The sequence below is a fragment of the Pan troglodytes genome, chromosome 3 (assembly GCF_028858775.2).
Source record: "Pan troglodytes isolate AG18354 chromosome 3, NHGRI_mPanTro3-v2.0_pri, whole genome shotgun sequence".
Classification (NCBI taxonomy): domain Eukaryota; kingdom Metazoa; phylum Chordata; class Mammalia; order Primates; family Hominidae; genus Pan; species Pan troglodytes.
Genome location: NC_072401.2, coordinates 40,657,445 through 40,681,357, shown reverse-complemented (window position 1 = coordinate 40,681,357; position 23,913 = coordinate 40,657,445). Strand labels below are relative to the sequence as shown.

Here is a 23,913-nt window from a genome sequence, read left to right as displayed (position 1 = left end):
ACAGCCTGGGTGATAGAGTGAGACTCCATCTCAAAAGCAAAAGACAACAATAAAAAACCTCAACTCAAATGTTAATGTTATACCCTGCAAAGTCTTTCCTAAGCTTTCCCTCAAACAGATTCATCATCATTGTGCCCATGGTGTTTTGTCCGTGATTCTGTGATAGCACGTTTTACACTTGACTATGTTTGCCTATTTCCTTGGTATCTCCTCCACTGAACTGTGAGCAACATGTGAGCAACTGGAGGGTAGAAGCCACGTTTCATACTTGTTCCCTCCAAGGCAGCTGGCATACATACCACTAAGTATATAATAGGTGCACAACAAATATTTTCTGGAATGAGTAAACACAAGAATTAAAAAACAATGCCGGCCAGGTGCTTTGGCTCACACCTGTAATCCCAGCACTTTGGGAGGCTGAGGCGGGCGGATCACGAGGTCAGGAGTTCTAGGCCAGCCTGGCCAATATGGTGAAACCCCGTCTCTACTAAAAATACAAAAAATTAGCCAGGCGTGGTGGCGCGCATCTGTAGTCTCAGCTACTCAGGAGGCTGAAGCAGGAGAATCACTTGAAACCAGGAAGCGGAGGTTGCAGTGAGCCAAGATCAGGCCACTGAACTCCAGCCTGGGTGACAGAGTGAAACTCCGCCAAAAAAAAAAAAAAAACAACAAAAACAAACAAACAAAAAAACAATGTCTATATGTTTAAACCAAACATCATCCTCCCCTTCCTAGGTTGACTCCTGTTTTCTCTCCACCTCTGTTTAACTGGAAAAAGAATAGTTAATGAGTTGGCAGTTGGGGAATGTTTCACACTGTCACCTAGGCTAGTGTAGTGGTGCAATCACAGCTCACTGCAGCCTCAGTCTCCTGGGTTCAAGTGATCCTCCCACCTCAGCCTCCCAAGTAGCTGGGACCACAGTTGTCTGTCACCATGCCCAGCTAATTTTTAACTTTTTTGTAGAGACAGGTTCTCCGCATGTTGCCCAGGCTGCTCTGGAACTCCTGGGCTCAGGCAATCTTCCACCTCAGTCTCCCAAAATATTGAGACTATAGGGCTGGGCACGGTGTCATGCCTGTAATCCCAGCACTTTGGGAGGCCAAGGTGGGCAGATCGCTTGAGGCCGGGAGTTCCATACCAGCCTGGCCAACATGGCAAAACCCTGTCTCTACAAAAAATACCAAAAAAATTAGCCGGGTGTGGTGGCACACGCCTGTAGTCCCAGCTACTAGGGAGGCTGAAGCAAGATAATTGCTTAAACCTGGGAGGCAGAGATTGCAGTGAGCCAAGATCATGCCACTGCACTCCAGCCTGGGTGACAGAGTGAGACTCCCTCTCAAACAAACAAACAAACAAAACAAAAAAACAGGATTATAGATGTGAGCCACTGCACCCAGCCGTGGATCATTTTAATCTAGGTGGGAATGGGGGGTGAATTTGAAGTCATATTTTATTGAAAGTAGGAAAGAAGTTGAGACATACAGGAAGTAAATTAGGGCAGAAAGTTCAGAATTAAGAATAAGAATCTCTCAGTCTCTCCTGTGCTAAATCATAACTTGTCATGGCCAAAAGCAGGGTGACTTTAGCAGATGTAGCCCAACTCTGAGTCCCAGTGCTGAGGGGTGAGTCCCAGTTCCACTTACACCATGTTGGATGTTGAGGAGGCAGGTCACTTACATCCTCCTTTTAAGCCACAGTTTCTTTCTCTGAGAAAGAATAGTAACACTCGCCTTCCCAACTCACAGAGTTGTGGTGAGGATCAAAGCGATCAGGCTTGTGCATAAGAATTGCTGTGACACCCCATGCAAATGTGAATCATGTCGCTTTTATTACATGTAGGAAAAAACATGATCCATGTTTGGTGAAAAGTTCAATGAATGAATGGATGAGCCCAGCTTGCTAATCACCTTATTTCAATACAAGACTAAATGCAGGAACAACTTCATCTATCATATTTTAATCAAAGGGTAAATGCAGGAATGACTTCATCTTTTGGGTTTATATAAAACATAACCAACATATACGACATCACCATTATGAAGAAAGTTCTTTTCCCCATTAAACAGCGGATGCTTAGACTTTATGGGACAAAACCTTTTATTCCACTATTTGAGATATGACTTCAAATACACTATGCCTGAATAAGGTACCATTGAGACTTAAATCACACTAATATATATATGACTATTTCATTTTTCAAATGCATATTTTAATGGGAACTAAGGGGAAAATGAGTTTGGTTTGTTTTGCCTTTTTTGTTTTAAATTTTACCAGTAAAGTGTATTTTGTTATCTGTACTGCCAAAGAGGTAAATAATTATATAAACTAGAGGCCAGTCACCCACCACTACGGTGGGCTATAAAAGGGCTCTTTCCCTATTTCTTCCATCTTCCTACCCTTGAAATTTTGGATCTTCTGCTTAATTTAACAGAGCAGATAGCTTCGACATTGATTTGAAGCTAAAAATGAAAAGCACAGACAACATAACCCCTAAATTATAGATGAACAAAAATCTTGGAAGAACATTGGAATAGATCACAGGGAATTGTATTAATTTCTACCCAGATAGCAAAGCCAATATCTGTGACTAATCCGCTCTTGCTATGATCAAAATAGTCATCACAAACACCATAATGAAAAAAATCCACATGAAGAATCGGTCTATGACTTTCGCCACCTTCTTCCATTCACTCCCCTTGGAATTGGTGGCCTTGTGGTCTTTGAGGCACTTGGCAATGTACTCAATATTCCTCGTCAGCACTTTGTACCGTGCACAGTAACTCTCGGCCTCCTGAGGGTTCTTACCCTGGCAGCCCAGGTCGTTCTTTAAGCGTTTGTTCATGTCCTTATTTCTGGAAAGGTCTTTGTTCCTGGCTGTTTTCAGGTTAGACTCTGGGAGTTTGCTATAAACTTTCGTGAGGTGGTCCCACTCTCTACTGTGGTGTGGGCTGAGGCAGCTTTCACCCACATCATAGACAAACAAGACCCTGGACATGTATTTCAGGATGACCACCCTGGCCCAGTGTGGCACCGGCCGGGCCTCGGCCCCACAGAAGTGGATATTCATCACCATGATGGTCAACGCAGTGGAGGCTGTGATCAGGGCCATCGTGGCTATGTAGTATTTACCTGGAATTAAAATAACAACCGTAACTGAATTTGCTTTAAAATGGTCCTCATACAGCCACGAGTCACTTAACAACAGGGATACATTCTGAGAAAGGTATTAGTCATTAGGTGATTTTCCTGTTGTGTGAACATCATAAGAGTGTATGTACACAAACCTAAATGGTCTAGCCTTCTATACACCTAGGTTGAATGGTGTAGCCTGTTGCTTCTAGGCTACAAACCTGTGCAGCATGTTACTGTATTGAATACCGCAGGCAATTGTACACATGATTATCAAACGGTCAATATTTGTGTATCTAAACATAGAAAAGATAAAGTAAAAATTGACATTATAATCTTATGGGACCATTGTTGTATACACGGTCTGTCATTTACCAAAACATTGTTATGAGGCACATGACTGTGTTTGGCTTAAAAAGAAACAAACACCCTTTCTAAGGAGGTGTTATACCCTAGTGGTTACTAGTATAGACTTTTTTTTTTTTTGAGACAGAGTCTCGCTCTGTCGCCCACACTGGAGTGCAGTGGTGCAATCTCAGCTCACTGCAACCTCTGGCTCCCAGGTTCAAGTGATTCTCCTGCCTCAGCCTCCCAAGTAGCTGGGATTACAGGCGCCCACCACTACGCCCGGCTAATTTTTGTATTTTTAGTAGAGAGGGGGTTTCGCCATCTTGGCCAGGCTGGTCTCGAACTCCTGAACTTGAGTGATCTGCCTACCCCGGCCTCCCAAAATGCTAGGATTACAGGCGTGAGCCACCACGCCGGGCTATAGTATAGACTTTTGAATCTGACTTCCTGGATTCAAATCCCAGCTTTATCACTCCCTAGACTTTCAGCCTTCAGCAAGGCATATAATCCTGGACTTTTGGCCTTCAGCAAGGCATATAATCCTGCTAAGCCTCAGTTTCCTACTCTGTAAAGTGGTGGGTGTAATAATAATATCTAACTCGCAGGAATATGAGGAGGCGTAATTGAGATGATATATGTGAAGTTCTCAGCACTGTTCCTGGCTCGAAATTAAAAAGTTTGGAAATGTTTGCTGAGATCATGAGGTGAAAAATTTTTCCACACTCAACGAACAAACAATTAATGAACTTGACCAGTTCTCAGAATTGTCTTCAGACCTCATTAATATGAAAGCCAATTCTATTAGGTAAGAAAGGAGACTGTATCACTATTAGTCTTCAAAATGTGATTATATAAAGCACATGTTGATGAAAAAGTGAAATTAAGGAAGGAAACAATTAAGATAAGGCTACAAATTTATGAAATATAGAACAAAAAGCCAAGAGGATGAATAAAACCAAAAGCAAACTTTTGAAAAGAGTAATAAAATTGATAAACTTTTGATAAGACCACTTACAGGATAGAGAGAGAAATAGAGAAAGGGAAAGAGAGAGAGAGAAGATGGAAAAGACTTATAAAATAGTACAATATTATAAATAACTATATAGTCGGGCACGGTGGCTCACACCTGTAATCCCAGCACTTTGGGAGGCCGAGGTGGGTGGATCACTTGAGGTCAGGAGTTGGAGACCAGCCTGGCCAACATGGTGAAACCCCGTCTCTACTAAAAGTATAAAAAACATTAGCTGGGTGTGGTGGCGCGTGCCTGTAATCCCAGCTAATCAGGAGGCTGAGGCAGGAGAATCACTTGAATCCAGGAGGCGGAGGTTGCAGTGAGCTGAGATTACACCACTGCACTCCAGTCTGGGCAACAGAGCTAGACTATGTCTTAAAAAATAAAAATAGCTGTATAATAACATATTTGATAATCTAGATGAAACTGCTGGAAAAATGTTAGATGTCAAAATTAGTGCAAGAATAAAGAACACTTTAATAGAAATGGGAATCAATCAAATACCATCCCCCTACCAAAGGTTCCAGGCCCAAAAATAATTTATAGGTGAGTTTTACCAAACTTTCAAGGAACAAATAGTTCCCATCTTATGCAACTTGTTCCAGAAATAGAAAAAGAGGGAAAACTGCCCAGTTCATTTTGTGAAGTCAATTTGACCTCGATTCCAAAAGTGACAAGAAAAGAAATATTAAAGCCATTTCACTAATCGACATATTTGAGAAAGCTCTACAAAATATTAGCTAACTGAATCCAACAGTGTCTTAAAAGGATAATGTATCATAAGAAAGGAGTTTGGTCCAGTTATACAAAAGAGTTCAACATCAGAAAACTTATTGATGTAATTCATGACATTGACGAGTAAAAGAAAACTCACATGATTATCTTAATAGATGAAGACAAAGTATTTGATAATGTTTATCATCTTTTTCATTTGTCTGAGTTAATATATGAGACCTTTCTTAAAATGGTAAAGGCCATGGGCCAGAAACCGATATCAAGGGCTACATTTGATGCAGAAAACTTAAACATATTTCTATAATATTGTGAGCACACTCCATGGGTGCTATGAATAACAAATTTTAATTGTTAAATAAATGTTCTCAAGATCTGTGTGCACTTTTCCTAAAAAGATAAATTTCAGCCAGTTGCGGTGGCTCACACCTGTAATCCCAGCACTTTGGGAGGCTGAGGTGGGAGGATCACTTGAGCCCAGGAGTTCAATACCAGCCTAGCCAACATAGTGAGGCCCTGTCTTTCTTATTTTTTTTCAATTTTTTTTTTTTTTTTGAGACGAAGTCTCACACTGTCCCCCAGGTTGGAGTGCAGTGGTGCAATCTTGGCTCACTGCAACCTTCACTTCCTGGGTTCAAGTGATTCTCCTGTCTCAGCCTCCCAAGTAGCTGGGATTACAGGCACGCACCACCATGCCCAGCTAATTCTTTTTATAGAGATGGGGTCTCACCATGTTGGCCAGGCTGGTCTTGAACTCCTGACCTCAGGTGATCTGCCTGCCTCAGCCTCCCAAAGTGCTAGGATTACAGGCGTGAGCTACCAAGCCCGGCCTTCATTTTTAAATAATAAAAATAAATTAAAATAAAATTTAAAAATACAAATTTAATTTAATTTTTAAAAGATAAATTTCATATTATCATAAAAACAGAACAAGCAATTCCTGTGAGACATCTGTCTTTAGAAATTGTGCCAGCTTGCTGTATAATGTCACTACCCAAGAAGAGAGTGGGACCACCCCATGATCTTTCCTCAAACAGGGCTATGATTGGATGTCATCACTGCCAATCATTTCTGCCTCAGGAGAGGTAATAAAATGCCAATACATCTCCTTTTTATTAGAGGTGGAAAAGCCTTCTGTGTTTAATTCTGAAAAAGAGAGGTGTGTGTGTGTGTGTGTGTGTGTGTGTGTATTTTGCAAAGAGAGACATAAAAAGGAAGATATCTCCAAATGGAGAAGCCACTGTAGTATCATCTCAATATTGGGTAATTGGACTCAGTAAAGAGTAAAAGGGCAAGGCAACATCTCCTGATATTGGACTCTAAGTTCGTTGGTGTTCTAAAATTTCTCCTTGTTGCTTACTTTAAGGAACTCAAACTTAGATCTAACTTGATTCTGGTAAGCATCTGTTACAACAGCAACTCCTCGAGATGGAGGTGTTGGATCTCAAGGATATCCTTGGAGGCAGAAAGTAGATGTTAAAGGGGATAGGAAAGCCCTCAGAACAAGCTAGGCAAGGATAGGGGAGGCAGGGGTGGTACCCTCAGTCTGCACTCCAACCCTTGGAGGGACATTTCATTATTGCAGATTTTTGAAAATGTAGTCTGCTTTGGAATCACCTCAGATTCCCAAATCTCGGCCAAGTTGCTAAATCAAACTCTCTGGGTGTAGGAACTTGCATTTTAATACACTCTCCCACTGCTATTATACCCAGTGAAGATGAGATTTTTCTGTTAAGGGTAGATGTCAGGCTTAAAAAGTACATCTTTCTGCCATGTTTGCCACTCTTCCCAAGAAGAAAGCCCTTGTCACGTGAAATGATAACAGTAGTCACTGTTTACTCAGTACTTACCATATGCCAGGGTGTGCACTAAGCAATGACACAGAAGGAAGCAATCACACAAATTTTCCAGATGATGAAGCAGAGACTAAGAGAACAAGTAACTTGCCTAAGTTTGATCAAGGAGTGAGCAGTGAAGTCAGCGTTCAAATGCAAGTTTCTTTGACTTCAAAATCAGGTCTTAACTTCTGGGTCAGTGGATTTCAGACTTCAACAGAAAATGCATCAGAATCACCCATAAGCCTTGTTAAAACAGGATGCTAGGGCCTTATCTCCAGAATGTCTGATTCAGTAGGCTTCCGGTGGGCCCTGAGGTTTTGTGTTTCTATAAGTTCCCAGGGGATGCCGATGCTGTGCATCTGGGGACCACCACTTTGAGAACTACTGCTCTAAAGTATAATGTCTTTCATTGCTCTTTCGTGTAAACCCAGAGACCATAAGACCAGTTTTGATTGCAAAAGGCTCATCTATATTGAAAGATGCTAACTGCAACCACCAGAAAAATTTGAGACAGTCTGTATTGAGTCGAAATTGGCTCCATTTTTTCAAGTTTAAAGGCACACACACAACCTTAAAGGCATGACCCCAGGCACTACAAAGCTGGGCTTGAAGTGGAAGACACTTGAACTCACCTATCAGGGGCACATTTTCTGAGGCCGGCATGATTTCTGCCACCATTAGCTGAAATACAGTCATGGCCAACAGGATGGTCACTCCCAGGGAGACCTTTTCTCCGGAGGCTGCTGGGAGATAAAAACTCAGAGGAGCCAGAAAAGATATGAGGACGCATGGGATGAGGAGGTTGACGATGTAGAACGAGGACCTCCTCTTCAGAAGGAGGGTGAATGTGACATCCGGGTAAGGCTCAGAGCAGCAGCCATAGGAGATCACATTCTTCACAGCGGGCATGCCATGGACCTCCCATTCCACATCTTCAATGAAGTCAGAGAGATCTCCGCTGTCCAAGGCGTTGAATATGTCCACCTGATTGCCATTGTAGGTCCAGGAACCAAAGGTCAGGTTGCACTGCTGGTTGTCAAAAGGGAAGTAGGTGACATCCACCACACAGGAGCTTTTGGTGATGGCCGGTGCGTCCCAGGTGATCAGCCCATCATACCGCAGGACCACATTGGTGTTCACAGGCTCTGAAGATTCATCATCAGCCCTGAAGGTCAGATAAGGAAAATGAAAGCCGCATGCTAGGAGAACTTGCCACCTTCCTTACCCCAGACAGCTCACTGTGCCCATCACTTCAGTGTTTTGGCAATGGACCACCATTTTGCCTGTCACTGTGGCTCGGGAGTCTGGAATCAACTCTAATTTGTCCTTCTCCTCCATCTCCTGTAACTAGTCAGGGCCAAGTTCTCTTGGATTCTTCCTTTAAAGCATCTCTTCTCTCTATCCCTTCCTGTCCATTCCCAGTGTCACTTTCTTGGTCCAGGTGTAATGATTTGAACACGCAGACAAAAAGTAAGCCTGTTGATACTAAAATCTGCTTACTTGATTTGTTAACTTTAGGCACTAGAATATTAAAATAATATTCTAAAAATAAAGGCCTGGGGTCATGCCTTTAAGCAATGACTTTATTGCTATTATAAAAGTTGTACATGTTTATTTGTAACATTTGGAAAACTCAGAGAAAAAAAGTTGTTCACCCGTAACTTTAGAGATAGTCACTTATTCCAGATATATCTTCTTTTGCTTTATCAATATGTATGCCTTGTATTTTGGGGTACAGAATTTCTATTTTTCTCTAGGGAATTACTCTTTCTCCCGTTACTTCCTCCTTCTCCCATTACTTCCTCTCCCATTGCAAGGCAGAGGAAGTGTTGGTCAAGGTGCCCCAGTGTCCCTGGCCAAAGGCCGGCTGGGTGGCCCAGGTTTGGTCCAACAGATTCACCCTCTCCAGAGTTTAGATCTTAAGCAGAGTGATCCAGAGACCAAAAGCATCACCCTAGTGATGGCTCCCTATTCAGAAAAAAAACAGACAGTCCCTCCTGCCTTGAACACTAGAGCAGCCTTGGTTCTGTCCTTTCCAAGAGCTGGTTGTTTACTTTTTCCTTTAATTCAATGAGATGTGCCACATCCTTCTAACAAATTCCTATTTCACAAGGTTGCCAAAGTCAGTTTCTGATGCTTACAACCAAAGAGCCTTAATTGGTACATTTCTGTTAACATTTGGATGCATATTTTTGAAGTCTTCCTTACAAGTTTTTCCCCGAAAAGTATATTTTGGCTAAATATAATGTGGTATTCTGGATTGGATCCTGGAACAGAAAAAGTACATTCATGGAAAAGCTGGTGAAATCTTAATAAAGTAGTTTAGTCAATAACATTGTATTAATTTTGGTAAGTATATTATGGTTATGTAAGAGGTAACATTAGGGGAAACTGGGTGAAGGGTATAGGGAATTCTGCACTATCTTTGCAACTTTTCTATAAATCTAAAAATTATCCCCAAATTTAAAGTTAACTTGCAAAAAAATAAAAGGGAAAAAAAAGATGAGACAAAATTTTTAAAAATACGTGGTCATCTGTTCATACTCTTCTACAACATTCTTTTCATGTCTAAATAGCATTCTATTATAGTCCATTATATTAGATACACCATAGTTATTTAACCAATCTACTGAGGCTTCACATTATGGTTGGTTCCAGTTTTTGTATTTATAAGCAATGCTGCAGTGGACATCTCTGTAGCTGAGTCTTTACATTTATCCACTGACCCTTTCCTTAAGTTAAATTGCTGAAAAAGGATGTGCTGGGTCAGAACAGGCATGTTTTTGAAGGGGGGTAAGGGATAAAAAACTACATATTGGGCACAGTGTACACTACTCGGTGACAAGCACACTAAAATCTCAGATTTCACCACTATACAATTCATCCATGTAACTAAAAAAGACTTGTACCTCAAAAGCTATTAAAATAAAAAATATATTGGCTGGGTGTGGTGGCTCACACCTGTAATCCCAGCACTTTGGGAGGCCGAGGTGGGTAGATCACTTGAGGCCAGGAGTCCGAGACCTGCCTGACTGACATGGCAAAACCCCATCTCTACTAAAAAAATACAAAAATTAGCCAGGCGTGGTGGCGCGCACCTGTAGTCCCAGCTACTCAGGAGGCTGAGGCAAGAGAATCACTTGAACTCAGGAGGCAGAGGTTGTAGTGAGTTGAGATCACACCACTGCACTCCAGCCTGGGTGACAGAGTGAGACTCCATCTCAACAACAACAACAACAAAAAAATAAAATAAAATAATATATGTCTATATATATTTTTTAAAGAACAGGCATGTTTTTAAGGTTTTTATTGTTTCCACTCATTAGAAATGGGTGCCACAATATTAACTTTAATGGTCTGACTGAGTTCACTCCATACCCGAGAGGATCTTTAATGTGAGTGTTCGTGAAGATAACAAAATGAATTTTTTGAAAATGCCTGAAGCTTCCTCCTGTAACCGTGAGAAATGTGTACAGTTAGCTATCTGAGAAGTGAGAATTAGACGTGAACTGAGAACACTGCTCACCCATCCTACTTCCTTGGTGCAAGAGAGATCTGGGGATCAGAGAGAATCTGTTTGGGGCTAGGACATTTGCATTGGGCATGATCCCTGTAGGAAATAGATGGCCTACTCCAATTAGATAACCTGAGGAGAGTTTAAGAAAGGGACTGTTCATAAAGGTATGGATACAATGCAGAGAAACCATTCCTGGACATGAAGAGGTGAGGAGAAAGTGCAGTTACCAGAACCTGGAAGGAAAGATTTGCATGAAGTAGGTCACCATGATAGGAGTGATGACTTTCTTTCAGGGCACACATCCAGCCGAAGATAACCTCCCAGGAAGACAGCGAGGGAATACACATGCTAACCTCACTCTCTCTTTTCCCTGCAATTGCCCACTGGTGCTCCACATTGGCCAAACCCAACCCCAAGCCAAAGGGCAAGGGAACCTGCTGACCAAAAACATCACCCCAGCTGCTTTGGAGTAGGTTGTGGGTTTTTGTTGTTGTTGTTGTTGTTGTTGTTGTTGTTGTTGTTTGTTTGAGACGGAGTCTCACTCTTGTCACCCAGGCTGGAGTACAGTGGCGCCATGTCAGTTAACTACAACCTCTGCCTCCTGGGTTCAAGCAATTCTCCTGCCTTAGCCTCCTGAGTAGCTGGGATTACAGGTGCCAGCCACCATGCCTGGCTAATTTTTGTACTTTTAGTAGAGACAGGGTTTCGCCATGTTGGCCAAGCTGGTCTTGAACTCCTGACCTCATGTGATCCACCCGCCTCAGCCTCCCAGAGTGCTGGGATTACAGGTGTGAGCCACCGCGCCCAGCCATTTGTTTGTTTGTTTGTTTGTTTGTTTTTTGAGATGGAATATCACCCTGTTGCCCAGGCTTTAGTGCAGTGGCACAATCTTGGTTCACTGCAAACTCCGCCTCTCAGGTTTAAGCAATTCTCCTGCCCCAGCCTCCCGAGGTGCTGGAATTATAGGCACGCACCACCACGCCCAACTAATTTTTGTATTTTTAGTAGAAACAGTGTTTCACCATTTTTACCAGGCTGATCTCAAACTCCTGACCTCAGGTAATCCGCCTGCCTGGGTCTCCCAAAGTTCTGGGATCACAGGTGTGAGCCACCACGCCGGCCTTGACTAATTTAAATACATTACATTAAAAATATTTTTTTTTGTAGAGACAATGCCTCACTATGTTGCCAAGGCTGATCTTGAGCTCCTGGCCTCATACGATCCTCCTACCTTGGCTTCCCAAAGTGCTGGGATTACCAGTACAAGCCACCGCGCCCAGCCAAGACATTATTATTTAATCACTTCATGACCAATATCTTATTGTTTATCTCCCTAGATTTTTGATCATATCACAGCTCAAAACTTGCAGTGACTTCCTATAGCCCAAACAATACTTCTGCACCTCCACAGTTTAGTGTTCTAGATATTCCATGATCTATTCCCACCTCACTTTCTAGCTGTGTGCCTTCTGCTGGTCTCCTTCACTCCCACTCCACCAATCAAGGCTGAAATCCCAACAAACCCTGTGAGTTTCTCTTACTCAAACTCTTTCTCTTACTCAAACTCTTTCTTCAACTCGTAATAGTCCCCCTTTTCTGCATGTAGCAGTATAACACATCCTTCAAGACTCTGCTCAGAGGCCACCTCTGTGAAGCCTTCCCTGCCTCTCCAGTCAGATATCTTTCCATCCTTAAAGGGCCACAGCACTTCACTTCTGTGTTATAAGGGACTTGCATTTTTACCTTGCACTATAGTTTTTACATATATAGCTTATTAGATTGTTCCTTGAGGTCAGAGACTGGGTCTTAAAATTCTTATTTACTTCTCATAAAAATATCATGGAGATTTGAGTTCAGAACCTGATTCAAGTTTCATAACCTTAGGTGGGTTATAGTTCTGTCACTCACCTGTAAAAGTGGGCATTATAATACCTTAAGGCTTCTTTTTATATTAAACAAACTATATATATTAATTTCTATTGCTGCTGTAGCAAACTACCAAAAACCTAAATCTAATGTCTTTTTTTTTTTTTTTTTCTTGAGATGGCATTTCACTCTGTTGCCCAGGCTGGGGTGCAGTGGTGCCATCTTGGCTCACTGAAACCTCCGTCTCCTGGATTCAAGCAATTCTCCTGCTTCAGCCTCCCGAGTAGCTGGGATTACAGGCTCCCACCACCACATCTGGCTAATTTTTTTGTATTTTTAGTAGAGACAGGAATCTTGCCATGTTGGCCAGGCTGGTCTCAAACTCCTGACCTCAAGTGATCCACCCACCTCAACCTCCCAAAGTGCTGGGATTACAGGCACGAGCCACCGTGCCCAGCCCCTAATGTCTTAAAACAACATAAATTTAGTGTCTTAACAATTCTAGAGGTCAGAAATCCTAAAACCAATGTGAGCAGGGCTGCATTCCTTCTGGAGACTCCAGGGGAAGATCTGTTCCCTTTCCTTTTCCACCTTCTAGAAGCCACCTGCATCCCGTGACTCAGGGCCCCTTCTTTGCATCACTAACCTCTGCTTCCTTTGTGGTATCGCCTATTCTGGCCATCTCATCTCCCTCTTACAAGGACCCTTGTGTTTACATTAGGCCCACCAGGATAATCTCCCCCATCTCAAATCTTTAATTCAATCATACCTGCAAAGTCTCTTTTGCCATGTAAGATAAATCTTCACAGGTCTTGGGGATTAGGATGTGGACATCTTTAAGTGGGGCATTATTCTATCTATCACACTTTGTAAAGCCCCAGCTCCATGCAGACACATAGTAAGTGGCCAATATGTATTAATTTCTTCCCCTTCCCTCTGTTTCTAACTGTGTTTTCTTGTTCTCAACTAAAACATGAAAAAATTACAGGGACAAAATGTAAGCCGGAGGTTGGGAAGGCATGTTTAATAATATAACCCTCACAGAATATTTAAATTGCTTTCCTCTTACCTTCCCTTTCCTCAGCCACTCAGTGGCCTTCAGGCAGTGATATGGTTTGGCTGTGTCCCCACCCAAATCTCATCTCGAAGTGTAGCTCACATAATTCCCACATGTTGCGGGAGGGACGTGGTGGGAGGTAATTGAATCATGGGGGCGGGTTTTTTCTGTGCTGATCTTGTGATAGTGAATAAGTCTCATGAGATCTGATGGTTTTATAAAGGGGAGTTCCCCTGCACATGCTCTCTTGCCTGCCACCATGTAAGATGTGACTTTGCTCCTCATTTGCCTTCAGCCATGATTGTGAGGCTTCCCCAGCCATGTGAACTGTGAGTCCATTAAACCTCATTCCTTTATAAATTACCCAGTCTTGGGTATGTCTTTACTAGCAACATGAAAACAGACCAATACAGGCAGCCCCCTCTCCTCTTCTGTATCTGATCAAAGACTGAGCTAACTTTAGTTGTTTTGCAATTGAGCAAAAATGACTTTCCCAGCCTTGGCTGTAAGAAGCCCATTCCTGGGAACTGGAGAGGAGCAGGCTGGTGAATGAGGGAGCAGGGAGAGTCGCCCAGTGTTTTCAGTACCCAGAGTGCCTGGAACCTCAGCGTAGACTTGTCTGTTTACTCAGTCCCAGGATCCCTTCCTGGTTCCATCTCCAATGTCTCTTTCACATATTCACTTTTCCTTCCTTTCCATATCAAAAAGAAGTTCCCCCCTCTCTCTTCCTGGCTAACTTCACTTCTGGTCGTGTGAGTCCTCTCCTCCCATGCCTCCTTCAGGATTTTGCCTCCCTTGCTCCCTCTTCTTCTCTTTGGCCCCTCTAGCCACTTTCCAACTCTGTTCGCAAGTCTCTCCTGCCAAACTCCTTTTATCCCTGGCCCTTCTACCTCTCTCATCTCCTTCCACACACTGCTCTCAAAAGTAACTGATACCTGCTGTTATCCCGTTTCCTCTTGCTTTTATTTCTTGACTCCTGCTTTTTGATGTCTTTCCGACAAGTACAACTAGGCAAATCTCAAGACTTCTCCTAAGTCTTCATCTTCTTCAACTCTTCCCAAACATTGGGATTATGGCTTGTTCCTAGACATCCTCTCTTCCCTTGGTTTTCATGACATGACTCTCTCGCTTCTCCTTCTATCTCTTTAACTACTAATTCTAAGTTTCCTCTGTAAATTCCTTAAATGTAGAGGTTTTTTCAACTTTATTCTCAGCCATTTTCTTTCCTTCCATGAGTAGTTCTATAGGACTTTAAGGGCTTTTGGCATCTCTATTAGCCCTGTGTGTTTCTCCAGGTTTCAGATTTGCCTTTGCAATCTCACTATTGGACATTTCCATGAGGATGTTTCTTTGGTTCCCCAAACTGAACATCAAATTCATCCTCTTTTTTTCCAAACCTGTTTCTCCTCGCCCTCCTTTATTTCCAGTCTCTTCTGGAAGTCTTGCCATTCTCTAAATCATCTTATATGGCTAAGGATAGATACATAAGCTGGCCTTAAAGCTAAATTCTAGACAAATCCTTTTGAATACAATAGGGCACCCAGTTCCTCACCAGGTCTAAAATCCAACCATTAAAACTGCTCATTAAAATCCAACCACTGGGGCCAGGCATGGTGGCTCATGCCTGTAATCCCAGCACTTTAGAAGGCCGAGGCAGGAGGATTGCTTGAGCCCAGGAATTCAAGACCAGCCTAGGCAACAGGCAATATAGTGAGATCTCATCTCTATAAAAAGGTTTGTAAAAATTAGCTGGGTGTGGTAGTGCATACCTGTAGTCCCAGCTACTCAGGAGACTGAAGTGAGAGGATCACTTTGTTACCCATGGAGGGTCTTGACTATAGGTCGTCCACGTTCTTGACATTTTGAACAAAGAATTGGACAAAATACACAAATAAAGCAATGAAAGTACAGAACAATGAAAGAAACAATAAATGCTCAGATTTATTGAAACGAAACCACACTCCACAGAGTGGGTATGGGCTCGAGTAGGCAGCTTAAGACCACCAGTTACAAAATCTTCTGGGGTTTAAGTACCCTCTAGACGTTTCCCATTGGTTGCACCCTATGTAAATAAAAACTTGGCCCACAACCAATTGGAGGCTGAAGTGAAGTTATACCCTATGCAAATGAAGATGTGACCTACAACCAGTCAGAGGCTGAAGTGAAGTTACACCTCATGCAATGAAGACTTGGTCTGTGACCAGTTGGAAGCTGAAGTGAAGGCTCCCTGTCTCCAGACCCTATTGAGGAGAATACTGTCTCAACTTAAGTCCAGAAGGTCAAGGCTGCAGTAAGCTACGATCACACCAGGGCACTCTAGCCTAGGTGACAGAGCAAACTACCGCCACCACCTTCGCCAAAACAAACAAACAAACAAACAAACAAAAAAAACCTGACCATGAAAACCCTGCCAAAATGAATTCAAATTTAAAATTTCTGTAATCTGCATTTTACCTAATCTAAAAATGTCAGGAATCCTTGTAGCCTCTTATACCAGCCACTATACTAACCATATACTAATACTAAACATTCCCACCAGAACTTTGAGCCCCAATTCATTTATTTCTCTACTGATTTACTGAAAGAGCCAATATCTACTTGAACTGTTACATTGCTAAAAAGCTCACTATTTCTTGGGACAATTCAATTGCTGAAGTTATTAGGGAAATGTTCTTTTTTTTTTTTTTTTTTTTTTTGGAGAGCTTATCTTCCCTTTGGCTTCTACTGATTATCTTGGGTTTTGTCTTCTGGAACATGGTTTGTTCTCTTTTTTCCACCTTACTTTCTCTCTGATTACCTAAGGTAACCATCATCAAGTCTTCAAGTCTTCAAGTCTTCCAAACTAAGCATCAGCAAATTCAACTGTTCTGTGAAGTGGCATCCAGGCCCATCTCCTTCCTGATCACTCCCTAACCAGTCTAGCCCCATGGATTTGGGCACCAAAGGTGACTCTAGATGCTAAGCATCTTCCTGCCTGAGTGTCTTTATCACACTGGACTGACTCACCTACCCCCTACCCTTATTTCTCCTTCCTGCCACAACTCAGGAAGCCCATTGTGTTGCCTATGATGTTCTGTACCTGCTTCTGAGAAGCAATGATATTGTATCTGGCATCAGAAGATTCTACAGAGTCAGGGATTCAGCTAGAAGGACTGAGCTCAGGGAAATAGCCATGACTAAGGGCGCTTCTTTGCCTGATCCTGCAACACTCTTCCATTTTCATTTCAATTTGTTAAAGGCATGAAGATGTCATCCAACCATAGCTCCATTTAGAGGTGCCTCTACACAGCAAAACTCTGAGAAGTTTTACTGAGAAGGAGAAGGCAAAAGAGAAGAGAGGAGCAGAAACAGAATTGTCCATGACAAGAGCACAGAGATGACTAAAGAGTCAACCAGAGGAACAAAAAGGAGATGATGAATCAGTGTGGTGAAAGGCTCTGTGTAAAGGGGTGGAGAGTGGGGAAGGGACAATGTGGACAGAACTGACCAAAGCCACAGTTGGCTTGTGTGAACTCATGAGTACATAACTGGCTTCTCTAATAAGGGAGCAGTGGGGTCAGCTTAACTTAGGGTGTCTTGTAAGCTTGCAAAGAAGCATTTCAGTAAGACAAGGTCACCGCCTCAGCCAATCAAAACAGGAGGGAGAGGGGGACCACCGTTCTGTTTGACTTCTGGAGAGAATTTATAGAACTTACAGAATGCTGGCCGGGCACAGCAGCTCATGCCTGTAATCCCAGCACTTTGGGAGGCTGAGCTGGATGGATCGCTTGAGCCCAGGAGTTCGAAACCAGCCTGGGCAACATGATGAGACTCTGTCTCTACTAAAAATTAAAAAAAACAATAGCTGGGTGTGGTGGCATGCACCTGTAGTCCCAGCTACTCAGGAGGCAGAGGTGGGAGAATAACCTGAGCCCGGGAAGTTGAGGCTGTAGTGAGCCATGATCACACCACTGCACTCTAGCGTGGGCGATAGGAGTGAGACCCCGCCTTTTTTTTTTTTTTTGAGATAGAGTCTAGCTCTGTCACCCAGGCTGGACTGGAGCACGATCTCGGCTCACTGCAAGCTCCGCCTCCCAGGTTCACAGCATTCTCCTGCCTCAGCCTCCTGGTGCCCGCCACCACACCCAGCTAATTTTTTTGTATTTTTTGTAGAGACGGGGTTTCACCATGTTAGCCAGGATGGTCTCGATCTCCTGACCTCATGATCCGCCCCCGGGCCTCCCAAAGTGCTGGGATTACAGGCGTGAGCCACCATGCCTGGCCCCCAGACCCTGTCTTAAAATTAAAAAAAAGAACTTATAGAATGCTGTAAGAGATCATCTGTGTCAATGAAATTATCTTTCTTTTTCTTTTTTCTTTTCTTTTTTTTTTTTTTTTTTGAGATGGAGTCTCGCTCTTGTCGCCCAGGCTGGAGTACAGTGTGCAGTCTTGGCTCACTGCAACCCCTGCCTCCTGGGTTTAAGTGAGTTTCCTGCCTCAGCCTCCCAAGTAGCTGGGATTACAGGTGCATGCCACCACACCCAGCTGATTTTTGTATTTTTAATAAAGACCGGATTTCACCATGTTAGCAAGGCTGGTCTCGAACTCCCGACCTCAGGTGATCCACCTGCCTTGGCCTCCCAAAGTGCTGGGATTACAGGGGTGAGTCCTCATGCCCTGCCTGTGTCAATGAAATTATCAGATATTACTCTCCTGCACTCTGCAGACGAGAGTGTGGTAATGGACAATGTGGCTTGTTTTCTTGCTCTGTGTGTGTGTGTGTGTGAGAGAGAGAGGGAGAGAGAGAGAGACAGAGAGAGTGAGCACGGGGAGGGAGGGTAAACCGGAGGAATAAAGCCCAGTATTTGAATGTTATCTTCCTGTTATATTCCTTGGGAAGGGATACAGATGATTCCTCTGGCCACTCAGAGTGGGGAATGGACAGAAAGAACAGGGCTATGATTCCAGAGCTCATGACCCTTAGATGAGCTCTCTGAGTAAGGAGTGAGACTAAAATCCAGGCTGCAACCCAGCCGTGTTGCTTCCTTAAAGGAAATCCATGCCCACTGGAAGCCTCCACCCAGGGGAGCCCCCTGAGCTGCCCCTCATTCACATAGGTCTGAGCCACAGAGAAACTTTTCCCACTCCACAGAAACTTGGGTTCCAGAATAAAAAGAGAGAGAAGCTCTTTCAACAACAGGCGGGGCCACTGAGCTTGAGATGTGACCAGAGATCTGGTATTTTTCTCAAAATGCAGCCCATGGACCCACAGTGCCCACGTCTTCTGGAGCTTGTAGAAATGCAGAATCACAAGCCCGCCCCACACCCATGGAATCACAATCTGTATTTTAACAAACTCCCTGGGCGATTCATATGCACCTTACAGCTTGCGAAACATAAACCTTACCTACCCATTATACAAGGCCCCTTGCTCTGAGACCGGGAAAAGGTCACTTTGTATCCCGTAAACTGGTTCATCCTCCACTCCACACAAAGCCCCAAATCCACAGGTCAGTTTCTAGATGGCCCATTCCAGTTTAATTAATTATTGATACATGATCTTGGATGGTGAGTGTCACTGTTAAGAGTAGAATTGTGTCCCTGAAAAATTCACATATTGAAGTCTTAGCCCCCAACACTCAGAATGTGACTTGATTTGAGAATAGTATCATGAAGATGTAATTAGTTAGGTTAAGATGAAGTCACGCTGGAGTAGGGTGGACATCTAATCCAATATGGCTGGTGTCCTTATAGAAAGGAGAAATTTGGACACAGGGAACACACAGGAGAATGCCATGTGAAGATGAAGGCAGAGCTCAGAGTGACGCTTCTATAATGCCAGGAACACCAAAGACTGCCAGCAAACCACCATTAGCTAGAAGAGAGGCCTGGTACAGATCCTCCCTCACAGCCCTCAGAGGAAACCACGCTGTCAACCCCTTCATCTCAGGCGTCTCAACTCCAGAACTGTGAGATAACACATTTTTGTTAAGTCATCTAACCTGTGCTACTCTGTTATGGCAAAGTTAGCCCTAGCAAACTAATGCAGCCTCCACTTTCCCACCCGAAAAAGGGGCATGTAGATGGATGGTTTCCTTCCAGTTCTAAGCTTTTATGACATATTATCTCCTGATCTAAGATTCTATGTCTCTTATTTCAGTAAGTCCTAGGAACATGGATTAATATTTAATTTCATGCATGTTTTAAACATTCCTTTTTCATTATGTTTAAATTCTATGAAATCAACACGTTCATGCCTGAAAAGCCTCAGTTCTGAGCTGCACTTACTTGTTATATAAGACGATGTCTGGCCTCCACACGAGGTCACTGGGGATCCTGATGGAGTCTAGGCCATCGTACTGATCTCGGTCCCACGTGAGATAGGCATCGTGCCAGATTTGGCGGATCCACAAATAAGCAGTCAGAATTTGGTTTCTTTCATCCTACACAATGAATCCAGATGTCGCTTTACCTAGCAGACACTTGAAATGTTTTCCACTGATAGGACACTTGTTCTTCACAATAGGAATTTCACAAACACTCATCAATTTTCAATAAGTAAAGTGAGAGCTTTATTCTTTATTTATTCTATCCCCTTGATTGACTGCCAAGATCATATTTTTTTTTCCTCCTAGATTTAGTGTTCAGAATGTAAAGTGGACAAATATTTTAGTATTGATATCTTTGCATAGATCAACTGCCTATATTTCCTGAAAATTGATCAATGAATGATGTACTTGAAAGCAAAAGTCAGGAAATAACAATGTGCAGAAGGAAAATCTTTCAAGTTTCATAACATTGTGTAATTAAACATAGATAAGCACTAATAAGCTATGCCATCTTAAAACACTACCTTTTTTAAAAAATTGAGATTGGCCGGGCGCGGTGGCTCATGCCTGTAATCCCAGCACTTTGGGAGGCCGAGGCAGGCGAATCATGAGGTCAGGAGATTGAGACCATCATGACTAACACGGTAAAACCCTGTCTCTACTAAAAATACAAAAAAAAATTAGCCGGGTGTGGTGGCAGGTGCCTGTAGTCTCAGCTACTCAGGAGGCTGAGGCAGGAGAATGGTGTGAACCCAGGAGGCAGAGCTTACAGTGAGCGGAGATCATGCCACTGCACTCCAGCCTGGGTGACAGCAAGACTCCATCTCAAAAAAAAAATTAAGATCAAATTCACATTAAAACTCACCATTTTAATCATTTTCGAAGGGAACAATGCACTGGCTTCCAATATATTCACAACGTTGTGCAACCATCACCACTGCCTAATTCAAGATCATTTCTTCCCCCCGCAAAGAAACGCCGTAATCATTAAGAACTCACTGGCCATTTCCCCCTTCCTCCCCACAGACCCTGGCAACCTCTATGCCGTTTTCTGTCTCTACGGATTTACCTCTTTTGGACATTTTATATAAATGGCTGCATACAGTATGTAACCCCATCTTTCTTTAGATTATCTAAGACTGTTACAGTTAATGACCAGGATTAGGTAACGTTTCTTGAAATTAATTAGTTTTGTAGAAAGCTTCCTTTTCCCGACATTCTCTTCTCCCACCAGCTTGCTTAAGGAGCTATCATTCCCTCTCAAATTCCCAGTTAAGACATTCTCTTCAGAAAGCATGGTTGTTTATCCTCTAAGAATCATTCCACAGAGTCAGCACCATGTGTTACTCACCATATCCTTAATCTGAGAGAGCGTAATCTGCAGGGTCACATTCAGGACTTTATCTGTATCTTCCACTGGACGAAGAGCATTGGAATAATCTTCAAAAAGGTCATTAAACAACTTCTGAGCATATTTTCCATCTGCCGTCTCTGCAGCTACTCAACAAGAGGGATCTGGATTAACGTTCAGAGTGTTGTGTGTATTTCAAGACAAACAACACAAGACTGAGGTCTAAAATGGGGGATGGCCCAACACTGGCGAGGGACAAGCTTTGGGTGGGTGGATGAGTTGTTTTTCTGGCATGCCCTTCCAAGATCAGAGTCAGTAGGAAGCACAGAATACTTCCATGCGGTTGAATCATCTGTTTTGTCTTCCCTGTCCTGCCCCACCTCCCACCAAAGCAATAGCCCCAGATGAGACAAGATAGGTTACATGTCACCAGCCTCTCACCTCTCAGTCTGGAAGCAGCAAAGTAAATCCAGCAAAAGGAGATGCAGGAATGGGACCAGTTCATCTTTTTCCTGAGCCTCTATAATAAAGTCTCAGTCAGGCAGTGTGGTCTTCCACTTCCCCCTATGAATACAAAGGATCTGGGCACAAGGAGCCCACTCCGCTGCAGCCTTATGGTGGGAGAGCTCAGGCTTGCATTGCATGCAGGACCGAGATCCTGAGATCCAGGCCTGCCCTCCCTCCCCTCCGGTAATTTGAGACTGGCAGCTCCAGTGGCTGAGAAGCCGGGAACCCAGGGTGTGTTAGGTCCAACAGTGCTGTTGTGGGGGGCCATCTCAGTTGAGTGTCCCTAGCCACCCTCAGCAGAAACAACCAGACAGAAAAGGAGGTAGATGCAGGCAGCAGGGGTATGCCTGACACACCAGAGACTCCATCTAAGCAGAATGGGAGATTTCTACACCCACCATGAGCAGAGTCAGCCTGAATCCAGGGACTAAGGGAAGCCTAAAGACTGAGCCATGGGACGGCTGTCCAGAAAGACTCTACGTGCTTTTAGCAGCATTTGAAGAGGGAAAGAGACACGGTTCTATGATCTCCAGAATATATTGGCATTTTGGTTTTTTCTCTGCCTCAGCTTCTGATCCCTCCTGCAGCTGTCCCACTGGGCATGGATCTTGCATAGTAAATGTTTGTGAGTATATATGTGAGGGGGTGTGCTGGATGGGCGGATAATCACTCGCTTAAGAAGCAGCAACACTGTGAGTTGGATTTGGACTTGACCACCTGGGTTTGACTGCCAGCCAAACCCTGACGAGCTCTATTATTCTGTATAAGTCACCTAACCTCTCTGAGCCTTCCAGAACTACAGACTGGGGAAAATAATGTTTTCTCTCTCTAGAGCTACTGAGATAACTGTATGTGAAAGCACTTTCTAAATATCAGTAATTTTCATCTTTGATCAGCTTTGCATACCCAGAATTTCTATACTCACCAAGTCACCCAGGATTTACCAGCTCGAAAAAAAAAAAAGAAAAACTGGTTCAAAGGCTGACCAAATCAGCATGAGAATAATAACCAATGGTGATATTGCTAATGATGACACCCTTTGCTTTTGAATGCTACTTCATATAAAGTTTCAGTCATTTCTTGTATGTGATATAATTTTACTCCTATAAAAAAATGTCAATTTTCAATTGCTGCTTAGTCTGGAAACTCATGTCTGTCTCTCCTCTTGCCTGGGGAAACTGCTTTGGAAAACCATATTAAGATAATTTGGTTGCCTGGAATTGGAGCGAGGAAATTGGATAGCTCTGTTTCATCAGGTTACAGCCGCCTGATGAGTCACCCCATCCCTCTTCGGGAATGTATCCTCTGAGTGGAACAGACACTCAAGCCATCGGCAAAGTGTTTCTTAATTGCCTATCCCATTGTGTTGATTGTGAAGACATTATTTTTCTGACGCCCCTAGTCTGACTCATTCATCAAATGACACAATTCCGGGTGCCCACGCTCAGTCCTCCTTCAGCAAACCATCCACTCCAGAATCTCAGAGGCAGAAGGTACTTTTGAAATTGAGTTTAATGCCTCACTTCTATATGAGGAAACTGAGGCCCAGGGATGCAGAGTGGCTTCCCTCCAGCAGTGATCGGCCAGAGACAGGATCCAGGCCTTTAGGAGGCTTGGGAATGCACTTCCTTTCAGCCAAGGGCAGGTGGGACCTCGATCTGCCCCACAGGAGGGTGGGTAAAGGATGCTGACTCTCCACCGAGAACCATGCCAGAGACCCTCAACCTCTCCAGGAGGCTGGGCTCTTCACAGAGGAGTGCTGTCCTAGGTACTCAGAGCCATGACGCTTGCTAACCAATGCTTCAAAACTCACTGAAATGGCAGGAGATACCTCAGTGGGATGCCATCCCCAAGGACCTATTTCACTACTACTTTCTAAGTTTGCTGGATTTATCCTAGATATGTGTCTTGAAAAACAAACAAAAAAAACCCCTCAAAGCTCCTTTAAAAGACAGCTACATGAATTCCTTCACCTCGCACCAGAGTTTAGGATAAGGTTGGTAGTTAGGACGCAAAGTCATGCCAAAAGGGCTGCCCATGCCACCACTCTCCAAACATTTTAGGGTTTACTTCTGTCTTTGTTTTGTTCTTCTTCTTCCTCTTTTTTTTTTTTTTTTTTTTTTGAGATTGAGTCTTGCTCTGTTGCCCGGGCTGGAGTGCAGTGGCGCGATCTCAGCTCACTGCAACCTCCACGTCCTGGGTTCAAGCAATTCTGTGCCTCAGCCTCCCAAGTAGCTGGGATTACAG

General features: G+C 43.4%; 1 protein-coding gene across 1 annotated transcript; it reads right to left on the bottom strand.

Moving 5' to 3' along the window:
* Positions 1–1,804: 1,804 nt before the first annotated feature.
* CHRNA9 (cholinergic receptor nicotinic alpha 9 subunit) lies at positions 1,805–22,276 on the bottom strand. Its single transcript, XM_526778.7, has 5 exons — positions 21,601–22,276; positions 21,160–21,305; positions 19,768–19,922; positions 7,693–8,225; positions 1,805–3,130 (listed from the first exon to the last, which is right to left on the bottom strand). The coding sequence occupies exons 1-5, from the start codon at positions 21,662–21,664 to the stop codon at positions 2,589–2,591; spliced, it is 1,440 nt and encodes a 479-aa protein (XP_526778.2). The 5' UTR covers positions 21,665–22,276; the 3' UTR covers positions 1,805–2,588.
* Between the last annotated feature and the right edge of the window lie 1,637 nt (positions 22,277–23,913).

Bases quoted from the DNA above. Each gene is read 5' to 3' on its own strand.
- CHRNA9 (XM_526778.7), bottom strand. From the start codon at position 21,664: ATGAACTGGTCCCATTCCTGCATCTCCTTTTGCTGGATTTACTTTGCT. The intron at 21,306-21,600 runs GTGAGAGGCTGG...CTTGTTGAGTAG, and splicing joins TGCTGCTTCCAGACTGAGAG to CTGCAGAGACGGCAGATGGA. The intron at 19,923-21,159 runs GTGAGTAACACA...TTCATTGTGTAG, and splicing joins TCTCTCAGATTAAGGATATG to GATGAAAGAAACCAAATTCT.